Source organism: Rhinatrema bivittatum, chromosome 3 (assembly GCF_901001135.1).
Source record: "Rhinatrema bivittatum chromosome 3, aRhiBiv1.1, whole genome shotgun sequence".
In the NCBI taxonomy this organism is placed as follows: Eukaryota; Metazoa; Chordata; class Amphibia; order Gymnophiona; family Rhinatrematidae; genus Rhinatrema; species Rhinatrema bivittatum.
In genome coordinates, this window is record NC_042617.1 from 415,829,823 (window position 1) to 415,845,494 (window position 15,672).

Sequence of the window (15,672 nt, forward strand, 5' to 3'; positions counted from 1 at the left end):
TTAGATTTTAATTTTTTTTTATATTCGCTCCATAAGACGCAGACATTTTTCCCCCCACTTTTGGGGGAAAAAAGTGCGTCTTATGGAGCGAAAAATACGGTAATTATTTGCCCTATAAGACTACCCCCGACTTTTGAGAAGATTTTCAGGGGTTAAAAACTCGTCTTATACGCCGGAAAATACGGTATTTCTATATGATCTGTGATCTTGATCTTTAGAATAGTTTCCACTATTTTTCCTGGCACTGAAGTCAGGCTCACTGGTCTATAGTTTCCCAGATCACACCTGGACCCCTTTTTAAATATTGGAGTTACATTGGCCACCCTCCAGTCTTAAGGTACAATGGATGATTTGAATGATAGGTTACAAATTTTAACTAATAGGTCTGAAATTTTATTTTTTAGTTTTCAGAAACCTGGGGTGCATACCATCCAGGTGATTTGCTACTCTTTAGTTGTCAATCTGGCCTACTACATCTTCCAGGCTCACAGTGATCTGGCTCAGTTCATCTGACTAATCACCCTTGAAAGCAGTCTCCGAAACTGGTATCTCACCAATGTCCTCATTAGTAAACAGAGAAGTAAAAAATGAATTTAGACATTCTGCAATGATCTTATCTTCCCTAAGATCTCCTTTAACCCCTCGGTCATCTAACAACCCAGCCAACTCCCTTGCAGGTTTCCTGCTTCGCGCATATTTATTTATTTGTTTTTATATAGACATTCGATCTGAGTGATCACATCGGTTTACATTCAGGTACTGTAGGTATTTATCCCCAGAGGGCTTACAATCTAAGTTTTGTACCTGAGGCAATGGAGGGTAAAAAATTTAAAAAGTTTGAGTTTTTGCCTGTACAGCCAACTTCATTTCAAATTCTCTTAGCCTGTCTTATCAATGTTTTTTACACTTAATTTGACAATGCTTATGCTTTTTCCTATTTTCTTCAGATGGATCCTTCTTCCAATTTTTGAAGGATATTTTTTGGCTAAAATAGCCTCTTTCCTGGCGTGTAGCCAGATGGACTCAGTACAAATGGGATAGTATCCGCGTGCTAGCAGTTGGAGACGGATCTGACGTCAGCACGGGGTATATAGCCCCACAGGAAGCGTAGCTATTCAGTAATTTCCGCCTCCAAAGCAGTTTGGAGTGCCTGCACGCTAGTTGAGCGTGCTTTCCAAGACTACTTTAATTTTTCTCTTTTTCTTACCATTCTAGATTCTACGTTTTTCCTCTCTTCAACCTTAGAGCCCCGCGCTCCTGTGGTAGATACCCGAGGGTTCCTCCCCCAGTTGAGCTCCCAGGGTGATTGCCGTGCTCCCCCGGCGGTGGAAGTCCTCGGTCCTGCCGAAGCGCGGCAGTGATACAGCCCCCGGGCAAGGTTCGGGTGCGGCATACGAGGCCCTCGGTCCCGGCGTGGACGAGGTAGCGGGTGCATATCCTCAACTGCGGCGGTGAGGAGGTCCCTCCCCCTGCAGCCGGAGCCCGCCTGAGTTCCAACCGGGAAGCGCCGAAGCTGGTACAGAGTACATCTCTTCCTACGGGTCTCCGAAGCGCGGAGGATTGGCGGCGTGGCACGCCGTGGAGGACGCCATTTTGGGGCCTTGTTCAGGTATTCCACGCCCGTAATAGGCGCGGCTTTCTTCCTCCTTGGTTACTGTGAATGCAACTGAGCGTATATCGCTAGCCGCATATTGCTGAGAGCCTTTTGAAGGCCATTGAGCGTATATTGCTGACTGCATATTGCTGAAAGCCTACTGAAGGCCATTGAGCGTATATTGCTGACTGCATATTACTGAAAGCCTATTGCATGCCATTGAGCGTATATTGCTGATTGCATATTGCTGAAAGCCTATTGAATGCTATTAGGCATATATTGCTAACTGCATATTGCTAAGTGCTTATTGCATACCATTGCGCGGGTCTCTTGGCCGCCTATTGCTGAGCACACATTGAGCGCCTGTTGTGTTACGCACCTATTGCTGCCGCATACTATTATTAAGCGCCTGTTGTATTAAGCGCCTTTTTGCTGCCGCATACTATTATTGAGCGCCTGTTGTATTACGCGCCTTTTTGCTGCCGCATACTATTCTTGAGCGCCGGTTGTTCAATGGATCAGAACACAGCAGCGTCTTCGGCGGCGCCGCCTGCTTCAGGAATTACTGCCCTTGGCCTCTGCTCTGCATGCCAGCTTAGGGCCACGCGCAGTGATGAGCCAGACTCCCTATGTGCTCAATGTGAGGAGGCCGTGCGACCCTCAGGCCAGGACCGGTCTCAGCCACGGTTTGTTGACAGTTCCCCAGGTGCTACCCCGGATTTAGGGAGCGGTCTCGAACAATCAGGACTCCCGGGGGATCTTGTACCCCGGCGATTCGAGGCGGCTTCAATTTCCTGGGTGGATCTCTTTAAGGGGATTCATGCCTTCGTACAGATGCAAACGGCTTCCCGTCCAGGCCCTGCGGCTTCGGCTGTTCCTGTGGTCCCTGTGGTGGCTGCGGCGGCTGCTGCTGCGGTGGCGGCCCCTGCGGATCCTGTTCCTGGTCCCTCGCACTCTTATCGTGAGCAGGACCTCCTGCTGTTGGATAGTCCAGATCAATCAGACCAGGAGGTTTCACCGGACGAGTCCGAGCTCCCGGACAAGGGGGACCTCCCCCCGGGGATTGCGCCATATAGAACCATGAGGCGGTTCTTCCCTAAGGAGGACCTCTCCGACCTGGTGTCTCAATGCCTGGCGGAGTTGGATATTACAGGTCCTAGCGCTTCGGTACCCTCTGCGCAGAACCCCCTGCTGGAAGGTCTTCGTCCTACAGCCCGCCACTTTCCATTCTTGCAAGCGGCACAACAATTGATCGATTTGGAATGGGCGGCTCCGGCGGCTTCTTTTAAAGGGGGCCGGGCCCTAAGGGGCATGTACCCATTGGCACGGGCTCTCCAGGACCTGCTGGCGTGCCCTCAGGTGGACGCCTTGATTAGCGCGGTGGTCAAGCGCACTACCATTCCTGTTGAAGGGGGGACGGCCCTCAAGGAACCTCATGACCGGCGGATGGACGCCATTCTAAAACAGACCTTTGAAGTTACAGCTCTTTCTTTACGGATTGCGGCCTGCTGCACAGTGGTGACACGTGCTTGTTTGTCACAGGTCAGAAACAACGCTCCGGCGGCTGACATGGAGTCAGCTCTTTCATTCCTCACGGATGCAGCATCAGATTTGGTCAGGACAACAGCTAAGGGGATTTTGTCCTCCATAGCCGCCAGGAGGCAGCTATGGATCCGGAAATGGTCAGCTGATGTGCCTTCCAAGACACGCCTCACCAGATTGCCCTTTAAGGGCTCCTTGCTGTTTGGCAGTGACCTTGATAGACTGGCCAGTACTTGGGGTGCCTCCCCTGTGCCTAGACTGCCGGAAGATCGGTCCAGAAGGGGCCAGCGCACCTTTCCAAGGCCCTCCAGGGGCAGGAGTTCACAGCGCTTTGTTCTTTACAGGGGTCGATATCTATCAGGCACCACGTTCTCAAGCCGGGGGGCTGGTCCGGGCTCGGGGCCCGGCCGCGCCCCACAATGAGAATTCGCCGATTCATCCGGGGGATGGAGCCATAGGGGGCAGGTTGATCCTCTTCTACCCCAGATGGGTCGAGATCACGTCGGACCAGTGGGTCCTCGCCGTTATCAGGGAAGGATATTATCTGGACTTTCATCATCTCCTTCCGGACAAGTTTGTGGAATCTTCATGTCCCATACACAAGAAGGCAGCATTGGAAGCTACCTTGGCGAGGCTCCTGTCCTTGAAAGCCATCATCCCAGTACCTGCCTGGGAAGTGAATTCTGGACACTATTCCATTTATTTCATGGTACCCAAGAAAGAGGGTACCTTTCGGCCTGTCCTGGACCTCAAGTCAGTCAATCGATACTTACGGGTCCCAAGGTTTCGCATGGAGACTCTGCGCTCCGTCAAGGCCGCAGTACAGCCCGGAGAATTCCTCACGGCATTAGACCTGTCAGAGGCATACCTGCATATCCCGATCCATCCGGATCATCAGCGCTACCTACGCTTCCAAGGTTCTAGGACGCCACTTCCAGTTTCGGACTCTGCCCTTCGGGTTGGCCACGTCTCCACGGACATTCACCAAGGTGGTCGTAGTGGTAGCAGCGGCGCCCAGGAGGGAAGGAATTCTGGTCCATCCATACCTGGACGACTGGCTGATCAGGGCGAAATCTCGAGAGGAGAGCCTTCGGACGACCGACAGGGTAATCGCCCTTCTGGAAAGCTTGGGCTGGGTAATCAACCTCAGCAAGAGCTGCCTACAGCCGTCCCAGTCCCTGGAATATCTGGGAGTACAGTTCGACACCCGGGCAGACACAGTCAGTCTCACTACCAAGAGACAGTTGAAACTTCAGCGTATCCAGTATTTGATGGGAGCCAGTCGGCCCACAGCCTGGGATTATCTGCAGGTTCTTGGTCTCATGGCATCCACCCTGGAAGTGGTACCCCGGGCGCTGGCCCATATGAGACCTCTACAACACTCCCTGCTCTCTCGCTGGAGCCCCCGTCTACGGAACTATTCCACACGCCTTCCTCTGCCAGCCAGAGTGCGGACCCAGTTGCGGTGGTGGGTGCGGTCCAACCACGTGAGCAGAGGGTTGAAGATGTGCTCACCACAGATGCCAGCCTGAGCGGCTGGGGAGCACACTGCGAAGAACTCACCGCACAAGGGCGGTGGAACACAGAAGAATCAGCGTGGAATATCAACCGTCTCGAGGCCCGGGCAGTCCGATTGGCATGCCTTCGATTTGCTCACAGACTGAAGAACAGAGCAGTCAGAGTGATGTCCGACAACGCCACCACGGTGGTATACATCAACCGACAGGGCGGAACCAGAAGCCGACAGGTATCTCTGGAGATCGCCCCACTGATGACATGGGCAGAGGCGAATCTTCAGGACATCTCCGCCGTCCACATTGCCGGGAAGGACAATACTACAGCAGACTTCCTCAGCAGAGAAAGCCTAAATCCGGGAGAGTGGCAGCTGTCACCCACAGCCTTCCAGATGATTGTGGATCACTGGGGGATTCCGGACATGGATTTACTGGCGGACAAGTCCAATGCTCAAGTACCCAGATACTTCAGCCGCAAGCGTGACCCGTTCTCACACGGAATCGATGCCCTGGTTCAGCTATGGCCTCCAGGGACTCTACTGTACGCCTTTCCTCCGTGGCCTCTGCTAGGCGCTATCATCCGCAAGATTCAGACACCGGGGCCTAGTTCTAGTGGCGCCAGACTGGCCAAGAAGGCCCTGGTACACGGACATGAGAAGACTACTGGCAGGGGAGCCTCTTCCCCTGCCTCCTCTCCGGGACCTTCTACGTCAAGGTCCCATTCTTCACGAGGATCCAGCTCAATTCTCTCTTACGGTATGGCCCTTGAGAGGGCTAGATTGAAGAAAAGGGGTTACTCAGACCCCGTGATTGATACCCTCCTCCGAGCTTGCAAGTTTTCCACATCCCTCACATATATCCAGATCTGGAGAATATTTGAAGCATGGTGCGACACTCATGGCACCAATCCACATACGCCTACAATTCCTATGGTGTTGGATTTCTTGCAAGAAGGACTTCAGAAGGGTCTCTCCCTCAGCTCCATTAAGGTTCAGGTGGCTGCACTGTCGTGCTATGGTCCCAGGAGGGATGGCAAGACCATTGCCAGGCACCCAGATGTTGCTCGCTTCCTGCACGGAGTTAAGCATATTCGGCCGCCACTGAAGTGGTCTGTGCCCTTATGGAACCTCAACCTTGTATTGGATTTCCTCACGGGATCCACCTTCCGACCCCTTCGGGGTCTATCTCTCCGGTCGCTAACATTGAAGTTGACATTCTTGCTGGCTATCTGTTCAGCATGCTTCAGAGCTACAAGCACTGTCCTGCCGTGATCCCTTCCTCAGAATCACTCCGGAGGCTATCCATCTTCGTACGGTTCCCTCCTTTCTGCCTAAGGTGGTTTCACAGTTTCATCTTAACCAAACCATATCCTTGCCTACCACGGCGGGTTTGAAGAAATCTGAAGGGCGTTTATTACGCCATCTCGACATTGGCAGATTGCTGCCCAGATATCTGGAAGTGACACTAGAGGTACGAAAGACGGACCATCTGTTCGTCTTGCACAGCGGTAAGAGACAAGGTGAAGCGGCCTCTCGGCCCACCATCGCCCGCTGGATTAAAGAAGTTATCCGAGCAGCTTACATGGAGGCTGGGAAGTCTCCGCCTCTACAAGTCAAGGCTCATTCTACCAGAGCTCAAGCGGCATCCTGGGCGGAATCCAGGATGCTATCGCCTGCAGAAATATGTAAAGCGGCGACATGGTCCTCCCTCCATACCTTTTCCAGATTCTACCGTCTGGATGTCCAGGCCAGGGAGGACTCCGCTTTTGCCAGGGCGGTCTTACATGGTCCTCAGGCAGCCTCCCGCCCAGGTGGGGAGTAAAGCTTTGGTACATCCCATTTGTACTGAGTCCATCTGGCTACACGCCAGGAAATGTTGAGATTACTACCTGATAATCTCCTTTTCCTTAGTGTAGACAGATGGACTCAGCATCCCGCCCAGCTGCCTGCGTACATGGGTTTCCCCGATGCAAGGTAAGCCAGGTCATCTCTTGCTATATGAGAGTACACTATACCAGGTGTCAACGCCTTCCGGTTCGGACTGCTGGCGGTCTCCAGCTCCTATCAATCGGTCAGGGGAATCCTTTTTTCACTGAGCGTCAGTACACACATCTATAACAGCTTTTGCAAGGAAGATTACTGAATAGCTACGCTTCCTGTGGGGCTATATACCCCGTGCTGACGTCAGATCCGTCTCCAACTGCTAGCACGCGGATACTATCCCATTTGTACTGAGTCCATCTGTCTACACTAAGGAAAAGGAGATTATCAGGTGGTAATCTCAACATTTCTCCTCACCTTTTAAACATACCGGTAATCATATTGCCTTCCTTCCACTTTTCTTAATGTGTAGAGTACATCTAGATTGTGCTTCTAAGATTGTTTAAAAATACAATGTCCATACCTGTTGCACACTTTTATCCTTTGCAGCTGCACCTTTCAGTATTTTTCTAACTATTTTCCTTATTTTATCAAACTTTCCCTTTTGAAAATTTAGTGTTATAGCTACAGATTTACATATTGTTCCCCCTTCAGTCATTCAAATTTGATCATATCACTATTGCCAAGTGGCCCCACCACTGTTACCGTTCTCACCAAATCCTGCATTCCACTAAGAATTAGATATAAAATAGCTCCCTCTTTCATTGGTTCCAGAATCAGTTGCTCAATGAAGCACTCATTTATTCCATCCAGAAACTTTCTCTAGCATGTCCTGATCTTACATTTACCTAGTCAATATTGAAATCTCCCATTATTACTGTACTGCCAAATTGATTAGCTTCCCTGATTTCTCTTAGCACTTTATCATCTTTCTAATCATTTTGGCCAGGTGGATGGTAATATACTCCTATCACTATACTCTTACCCAACACACATGGGATTTATATCCCAGATAGTCTACTAAGCATTTAGTCTTTTATAAGAGCTTTATTCTATTGGACTGTATGCCGTCCCAGACATAGTGTCATACCCTCACCAAGTTGATGCACCCTATCATTGCAATGTAATTTGTACCCTGATTATAGCGCTGTCCCATCGGTTATCCTCCTTCCACTAGGTCTCTGAGATGCCAGTTATGTCTATCTCCTCATTCACTGCTATACACTCTTAACTCTCCAATCTTACTTCTTAGACTTCTGGCATTGGCATACAGACATTTCAAATTGTCTCTCTTGTTTGTATTAACAACCTGATGAAGATATCTCTCGTCCTGGTAGCATCTAGAAAGCCTTCCACTAGAAAGATGTATAGACTGACATGGAGGAGGTTTTCCATGTGGTGTGAGCAGAAAGCCCTAGATCTGTTCTCCTGCCCCACACAAAGTGCTTGTCTACCTTCTATACCTATCTGTGGCTTGCTTAAAGACCACCTCAGTTAGGGTCCATCTTAGTGCGATTGGCGCTTACCACCAAAGTGTACATGGTATGCCCTTCTCTGTACAGCTTATAGTTGTACTTTTTAATGCAAGATCTGCTTTAGTTGAAACCTCCCATAAGGTCGTCTTCTGCTGTGTCTTGGGACCTCGATGTGGTTTTAGCTCCACTGATGAAAGCTCCATTTGAGCCACTGCACTCATGTGACCTGATGTACCTGACCTGGAAGGTCATATTTTTGGTGGCAGTCACTTCAGCACACCAGGGTCAGTGAGCTCCAGGGCCTTAGTGACTTATCCACCTTATACTAAGTTTTATCATGACAGGATGGTCTTGAATACACACTCTTAAGTTCCTGCCTAATGTGGTGACTGATTTCCACCTTTATCAGTCAAACGTCCTGGCAATTTTGCTTCCCAGTCCCCATTCTCACAAGGCGAACAAGCCCTGCACAGTTTGGACTGCAAGCAAACAGCCTTCTATCTGGAGTGGAAAGAATCCCATAGACAGCCCACCCAACGTTTTCTTTCTTTTGATAAGAATTGGTTGGATGTTGCCGTTGCCAAATAGACACTATCCATTTGGCTAACAGATTGCATCTTCTGTTAAGATGCAGTTCTGCCAGGGCATGAGGATCATGTCAAGGCTCATTCTGTCAGTGCCATGGCAGCATCAGTGGCCCACTTGCGAGCAGTTCCTGTGGAGATCTGCAAGGCTGTGACATGGAGTTCTCTCCACACATTCATATATCATTACTGTCTAGGGATGGCCACAGCAGTAGGTTCAGCCATTCTGTCCTCAGGAACCTGATTGAGATGCAGAACCCAACTCTCCCAACCAAGGGCCTGTTTGGGTTCAGGCTGTCTCCCCCTCTGTTACCTACAGCACTGGTGGTGTTGTACCCGTTGGCACCTGGTTAGGTTCTGTTGGTCCCCTTTTGTGTTGGGGAGCAATCTGTAGTTTGGGATTCACCCATGAGGACTATCATCCTGCTTGTCCTTGGAGAAAGCAAAGTTTCTTACCTGTAACAGGTGTTCTCCAAGGACAGCAGGATGTTAGGCCTCACGAAACCCGCCCACTATCCCGCGGAGTTGGGTTTCTCCTATTTTTATTTTTCATCATAATTCTGTGTTACGAGACTGAAGAGGGACCTCACGTGGACATGTGGTATAGGGCATACTGAGCATGCTCAGTGTGCCTAGTCAGTTTCTAGAAACTTTGACATAAGTTTTCCACATGGGGCTCCATCTGATTCACCCATGTGTGAGGACTAACATCCTGCCGTCCTTGGAGAACACCTGTTACAGGTAAGCAACTCTACCGAAAGTGGTATCTACATTTCAGCTCAACCAGACAGTTTTTCTGCCTTTCTTCAAAAAGGAATCATCCAAATAAATCTTTAAGGAGCTATGCCTGGTTGAATGTTTGCAGGGTTCCTCTACAATATTTAAAGGTGACTAACCCCCTTAGAAAATCTGACCATTTGTTCATCTTTTTCAGTGGAAAGGGGAGGCAGCTGCAAAGTCTTCCAATAGCCTGCTAGATCAAGGAAGCTATCGACTCAACATAAATTGTTAAAGGGTTCCTAGTTCCCGGAGGTCTAAGGCAGTGGCGTAGCCAGAATTGATTTTTTTTTGGGTGGGCACAAGGTTAACATGGGTAGGCTGTAGGCATGCAGGTCTGAGACCTGCATGGGAGGAAGACTAAGAACCAATGTCAGGAAGTATTTCTTCCCTGAAAGGGTGGTGGATGCCTAGAATGCCCTTCCGGAGGAAGTGGTGAAGTCTAAAACTGTGAACGACTTCAAAGGGGCATGGGATAAACACTGTGGATCCATCAAGTCTAGAGGGCGTGAATAAAGTGGAGACATTCAAACACTGCACAGAGCGGCAGTAGCCACAGCGGCATTCAAACACTGCACGGAGCGGCAGTAGCCACAGAGGTGTTCACGGAGCGGGATGCCAGTGGCCAGTAGTTGGTGTTCCACCTTCACGGAGCGGAAGGATGGAGGGCTGCTATTTCCAAAAAAAAACCAAAACAAAAAATAAAAACAGGGGTGGGTAAGAGTATGGGGCAAGGGGGTGGCCTGCTTTATTGCAGCGGTTGCTACCCCCAATTGAGCTGGATGTCACTTGGATGCAGATTCAAAGCTGCTCTCTAAATTGGGTGGAGGGGAATTAGGGCTGGAGGGTACTGGAAGCCAATAGTAACAGGTGGGAGAGAAAAAGGGGAAAAAAATGGATAAAGTGCGTAGCTTGCTGGGCAGACTCGATGGGCCATTTGGTCATCTTCTGCTGTCATTTCTATGTTTCTAGTTGTATTCTTATTGATAAATAAAGCCATATACTGTTCCCTACAATGGTTTTCTAAGTTTGCAACAGCCATTATGCATCATGTATGAAACTTTAAAATTTACCTCTATTTCAAGCACTTACCAGCATTAAAAATTCCTTATTAATCTGAATTTATTTTATATTTATTGTAGTTTATAAATGCCCAAGCATATAATGTAAAAAGCAAAGAAAACCATCAGATCCAATCATGTAATAAAACAAAAATTAATGTATTCTTTCATGAATGATCTTTTCAGAAAGCCAGAAATCTTCATAAATACAATAAAATATAATTCATCATCAGAACAGGTACAGAGCAGAGCTAGGACAATTCACATTACAACTAACACACAAAAAAAAAATGTCACCGCAGCAAAAATATCCCTCCACTGCTATTTTGTGAAGTAACACAAACTCCTGCAAAGATAGACATCTAGAACCTTGCCATACAGTCACAGCACGAACTCTCAGGACTCAAATAAGAGCAACCTTATGAAAAAGCAGCAATGCAAATACTACACCAGGCCCTAGAACATTAATACATCACCTACTGGAATAACAGAACAAGTTGGACTACTACTGCAGAGAAACTACACGCTAGCAGAAATACTGCATTTCAGTCACACAAAGGCAAAACAGAGACTGACCCTTACCAAATATACAGGCCGATTCAGTACAGTGTGCTCAGAGCGCACAGTTAGCCTTTGTTTAGACGCATGTTTTCCACGTGCTATTATTACCCCTTATACAGTAAGGGGTAATATCACATGGAAAACACGCGTCCAACCCTCCAGAAACTAATAGCACCCTCAACATGCAAATGCATATTGATGAGCCTATTTGTCCCGGCCAATACAGAAAGTAAAATGTGCAGCCAAGCCGCACATTTTACTCTCAGAAATAAACACATGCCCAAACGCAGGCGTTAATTTCAGCCAGCACCGGGAAAGACTACAGAAAAGCAGAAAAAACTACTTTTCTGTACACCCTCCGATTTAATATCAAAGCGATATTAAGTCGGAGGCCCCAAAAATAAAAAAAAATCTGCCTGAGGGTTGGAAAACGGGCGTTCAGTTTTGCCAGTGTCTATTTTCCAAACCCGTGGTTGTCAGTTGGTTCGACAACCGATGTTGATAGCCGCTGCTTCTGCCAATAAGGCACTAGGGATGCGCTAGTGTCCCTAGCGCCTCCTTATTAGCGTGGGCCCTCATTTGCATACAGAATCGCGCGCCCAGGAGAGTGGCTTGGGCGCTTGCCTCGGAGTGCCGGCTCTCTCGCACATTTTACTGAATCGGCCCGATAGAAAGAAACAAGAGACTATAAATTAGAAACAAACATGCAGATAAAACCAAATTAGCCTGAGAAACTAGTCTCTGAACAGTGGAATACTGAAGAAAGAGCAAACTACAAAAATATAAGAAATGCACATACCCAAAGATTGCATATTTAAATTGCTACCATCTCAAAATAACTTTTTTTTTTTTAACCTTTATTGCCTGATCTTTGAATTTTCTAATCAATTGGTCCTGGTCTCTTTTTCCTATTTTCCCTTGTCGCTCATGTCCTTATTCCTTTTCAATGTCTCTTCTGCTACTGTCATCTTCCATTCCATGCAAACACACATACCCGCGCTTTCTCTCACAGACTCCCTCACACACACTCAAGCTCTCACTCTCATATGCTCTTCCCCACACAAGCTCACATTCGTTGCAGACACACACACAAGCTCTCACGTCTCAACCCTCCCCAGGCTCCCATTCTTATGCACATCTAGGCACCCATTCTCACCCACACATGCATACATTCAAGCTCCCATTCTCACACATTCAAGCCCATGCTCAGCTTCCGCCCCCCCAAAGCAGGAAGATTGGGCCATACGGCAGCAGGAGAAGCCGCAAGTGGAACCTAACCAGCTGCTGACCCACAGCCTCTCCTGCCACCAGCCCTCCGCTTCCCCATGTGTGCCGCTCCGTGGCCATGCAAATGCACGGAATGGCACACCCAGTCGCGCCGGGCCTGGGTCCTCCTCTTTGTCATTGCGGGGATGGGATCCCGCAAAGGCCTTGCAGTTCTGGCGCTTCTCTTCCTGTTCCAGTTGGGTGGGCAACTGCCCACCCGTGTCTATGCCACTGGTCTAAGGGCTCATTCAACCAGGGTAGAACATTGATTGGTGTCCCCAATGGAGGATAGGGGTTACCACTGCCTCCTCGTATTTCTTCATGAAAAATTACTATCTGGATGTTTTGAGCCAGAAAAATGCCTCATTTTCCTTGGTGTGTAGAGAGGGGGCTAGCCACTTCCTACCTAGTCTGAAAGATGGCTTTGGTACATCCCACTTGTTTGGACAGGTCTAACAAGATGTTGAGGTAGGAGAAATTTTGTCTTTTACGATAACTTCCTTGAGTGCTGCTTGACCAGTCCAGGACCCTCCCAGACTGGGGAATGATTCTTCTGTTCTTTGCTATACAGGATTGCAATAATTGGGGTTTTCTGCCATTGAGTACAGTTCTCTTGCTGTTGAGTTTGTCCATTTTCAGTTGAGGTGTTTGATCTCCTGAGGTTTCAAGGGATCCAAGTTAAATGCTCTCCTTGGAAGCTCCTTGGTTAAAAGCAGGTGGGGGGGGGGGGGGTGTTAAGGAGGATTTGTTATACTGGCAAGCAGATATCAGCATGGGACCTTATATGGGAGTATCAACAAACAACCTGTTCTCTCCATCTGCTGGTAGGAAAGCATAAATCCATTTGTCTGAACTGGTCTGGCAGTACTCATGAAAAGGAATTTGTCAAGTAAGAGCACATTTCTCCTTATTAAACCATAATCCCTGATGCTTTGAGTAGTAAACTAATACGAATTGTGTATCAAATTGGCAACACTGAAACGGAGTAATTCAAAAGTTGTAACCAATTTTTATTTTTTCTTCTTCCAGGAGAATTAATGACAATTGCTAGATGGATGAGGGAATTTATTGCAAACCATCCGGATTACCAGAAGGATAGTGTAATCACAGACAAAATTAATTATGACCTTCTTATGAAATGCAACAATATTGCAAATGAGTTAACTGAATGCCCAGAGTTATTTGGACCCGGATGTGACAAAATAAAACTCAGTGGCAATAAAATGGCTTCTTTAAATGATACATTATAAAGTACAAAAGGAATTAGCTGTTAATTCCACTACATTTCTTGATGAAAGACCAAACAGATAATATTGCACTACAGAACCAATTAGCCTAAATATACATTTAAAGCTTTATTGTTCTTGATGTGACTCTTTTTGCGTGTTAGTGAGTTTTGGCTACTGGGATCCAGGGACCACTTAAGGGCAACAAAATGATTCTCTGCATTGTCTTCCTCTCCCACTGGTTTGAATTGTGTACAGCTTTCTGCCTTGGTTTGTGGGGAAGCCTTATTCCTAGAACAGCGGTGGGGTGGGGTCTTATTTTCACTTCTCTTGTGGACATTCTATGGAAAACCAACCTATTGTGTTAGGACTAAACAGTTTGACCGCTGATGACATGTAAAATCCAATGCTCTGAGGCAACATGATTAAAATTGGCTTTCTTCTCCATTTTAAAATGCCTTTCTGGATACTTGTCTCTTCTTTTTATAAAGGCAAAGTTTGGACCCAAGTAAGGAGACACCTGCTTATATAGACATATTCCTGTTGGTTTATACAGTGTATATGTACATAGTGAAATATAAATAGTGAAATATTTAACAATGTATTTTTAATAACTTTTTATCTGAAGGTTGTGAAACAAGCTTGTAAAATTTTTTTCTATGCTTACTTGGAAAAAATCAGTCTAATACAAATGTAGAATATTGATATTTGTATATCAGATGCATTTTAAACATTGAACCTTCATTGTATTTTATTCTCTAGAATGTTTTATGATTGTACACTGTAAAACTTGGGACCTGATTCACTGTGCATGATTCTCTTCTATATTTTTAAAATGTGCCCATAGTCAGATGGAAAATGAGCAGTAGATCTATATTTTTCTGTTTTTTTTTTCCTTTACATAGGTTGTTTATTCCCTTAGCTGAAAGCAGTTATTTTCTTAAGTAGGAAAGGTGAGCTGTTTTGAACTGGCAACATCTAGGGGTAGGCTTGACTTGCATTCCATTCTTCGACACAGGATTTTATTCCCATAATTGACTCATCACATTGTACACAGTTTTGACAGAAAATAAAGCTTTGTTTGACATGAAGCATTTTACAACTAAAATTTAAAATGTCATTACTTTGGTTTCGGTTTATGTTGTGAAACATTTCTAGTAGCTTTAATACAGATTTCTGTAAATAAAACAAAATGCTGCAGAGGAGGAAAATTAGAGGAAATTGACTGCTTTTACTGTGTGCAGTATGAGTCGCTAAAAAGGTACAGGCCAGACCTTGCATCTCTTAGCATACTTTTTCTGTTTTAAATTTAAACATATCTTTTGCATTTATGGTATATTGAAAAATACTGTTCATTTAAAAGAACTTTTGTTGAATATTGTGATATTGGACGTTGCATTTGAGTAAAACTATGCAAATGCTTTTTCCTAAAAAAAAAAAAAAAAAAATTAAACTAAATTGTAAAGCTCATGCACTAACAATTCGTGTTAGTTTTGATAATTTATTATAATCACCAGACCTCACCAATTCTAAATATCGCCAGAGCAAAAGTAGCAAACTCTAACCGGTTACCCCAAAATCTCAGAGCAGAACATCTTTGCTTTTGTATTGGCAGACTGCTAATTGTAATCTCACGTTTATATCCCACCTTACTTCTGTTGCTCAGATCAGAGCTTCCCAAGTTTATAGCAGTGAGACCCCACTTTAGTACTTGGAAAGTCACATGACTCCAGAGGACAGCTTAAACCACAGTAACAGAGATGCAGTCCTCCTCAAGCAGTCATTCTCAACCTCATCGTACTCTAGCTGATCCTTTCTCAACATCCTCCTCCAGCAGACCATTTCTTAGCCTCTCTCCTTCAGCTGATTCCCTCTGACATCCCCAACTTCTCTCACCTTCCCAGTCCACCCTTTCTCTCACATTATTCAGTACTTTTTGCATCACCTCAGCTGATCCTCACACCCATGCTCTTCTTATAACCCACAACTGATGCTCTCTCATCACCTCCCAACCTTGTCAACTCCTCATTTTAATCCTTCTCACATCCTCCCTAGCTGATCCTATCTCACCCCCTAGCTCCTCTTACATCCTTCAGCCAATCTTACATTCTCTCTTACCCTCCACAGCAATTCCTCTCCAGCTGATCAGACCTCTCCTGCATTTGATCCCTTACTTCAAACAGCTCCTTCTC

General features: G+C 46.6%; 1 protein-coding gene across 1 annotated transcript in view; it reads left to right on the forward strand.

The window, feature by feature from the left end:
* The window catches only part of GCLC (glutamate-cysteine ligase catalytic subunit), a 189,302-nt gene extending 174,357 nt beyond the window's left edge, over positions 1-14,945 (forward strand). The window contains exon 16 of the mRNA XM_029595713.1: positions 13,284-14,945. Coding sequence (XP_029451573.1) covers positions 13,284-13,504 — 221 coding nt within the window. The 3' untranslated portion in view covers positions 13,505-14,945. The remainder of the gene's footprint in view (positions 1-13,283) is intronic.
* The last annotated feature ends 727 nt before the right edge of the window (positions 14,946-15,672 follow it).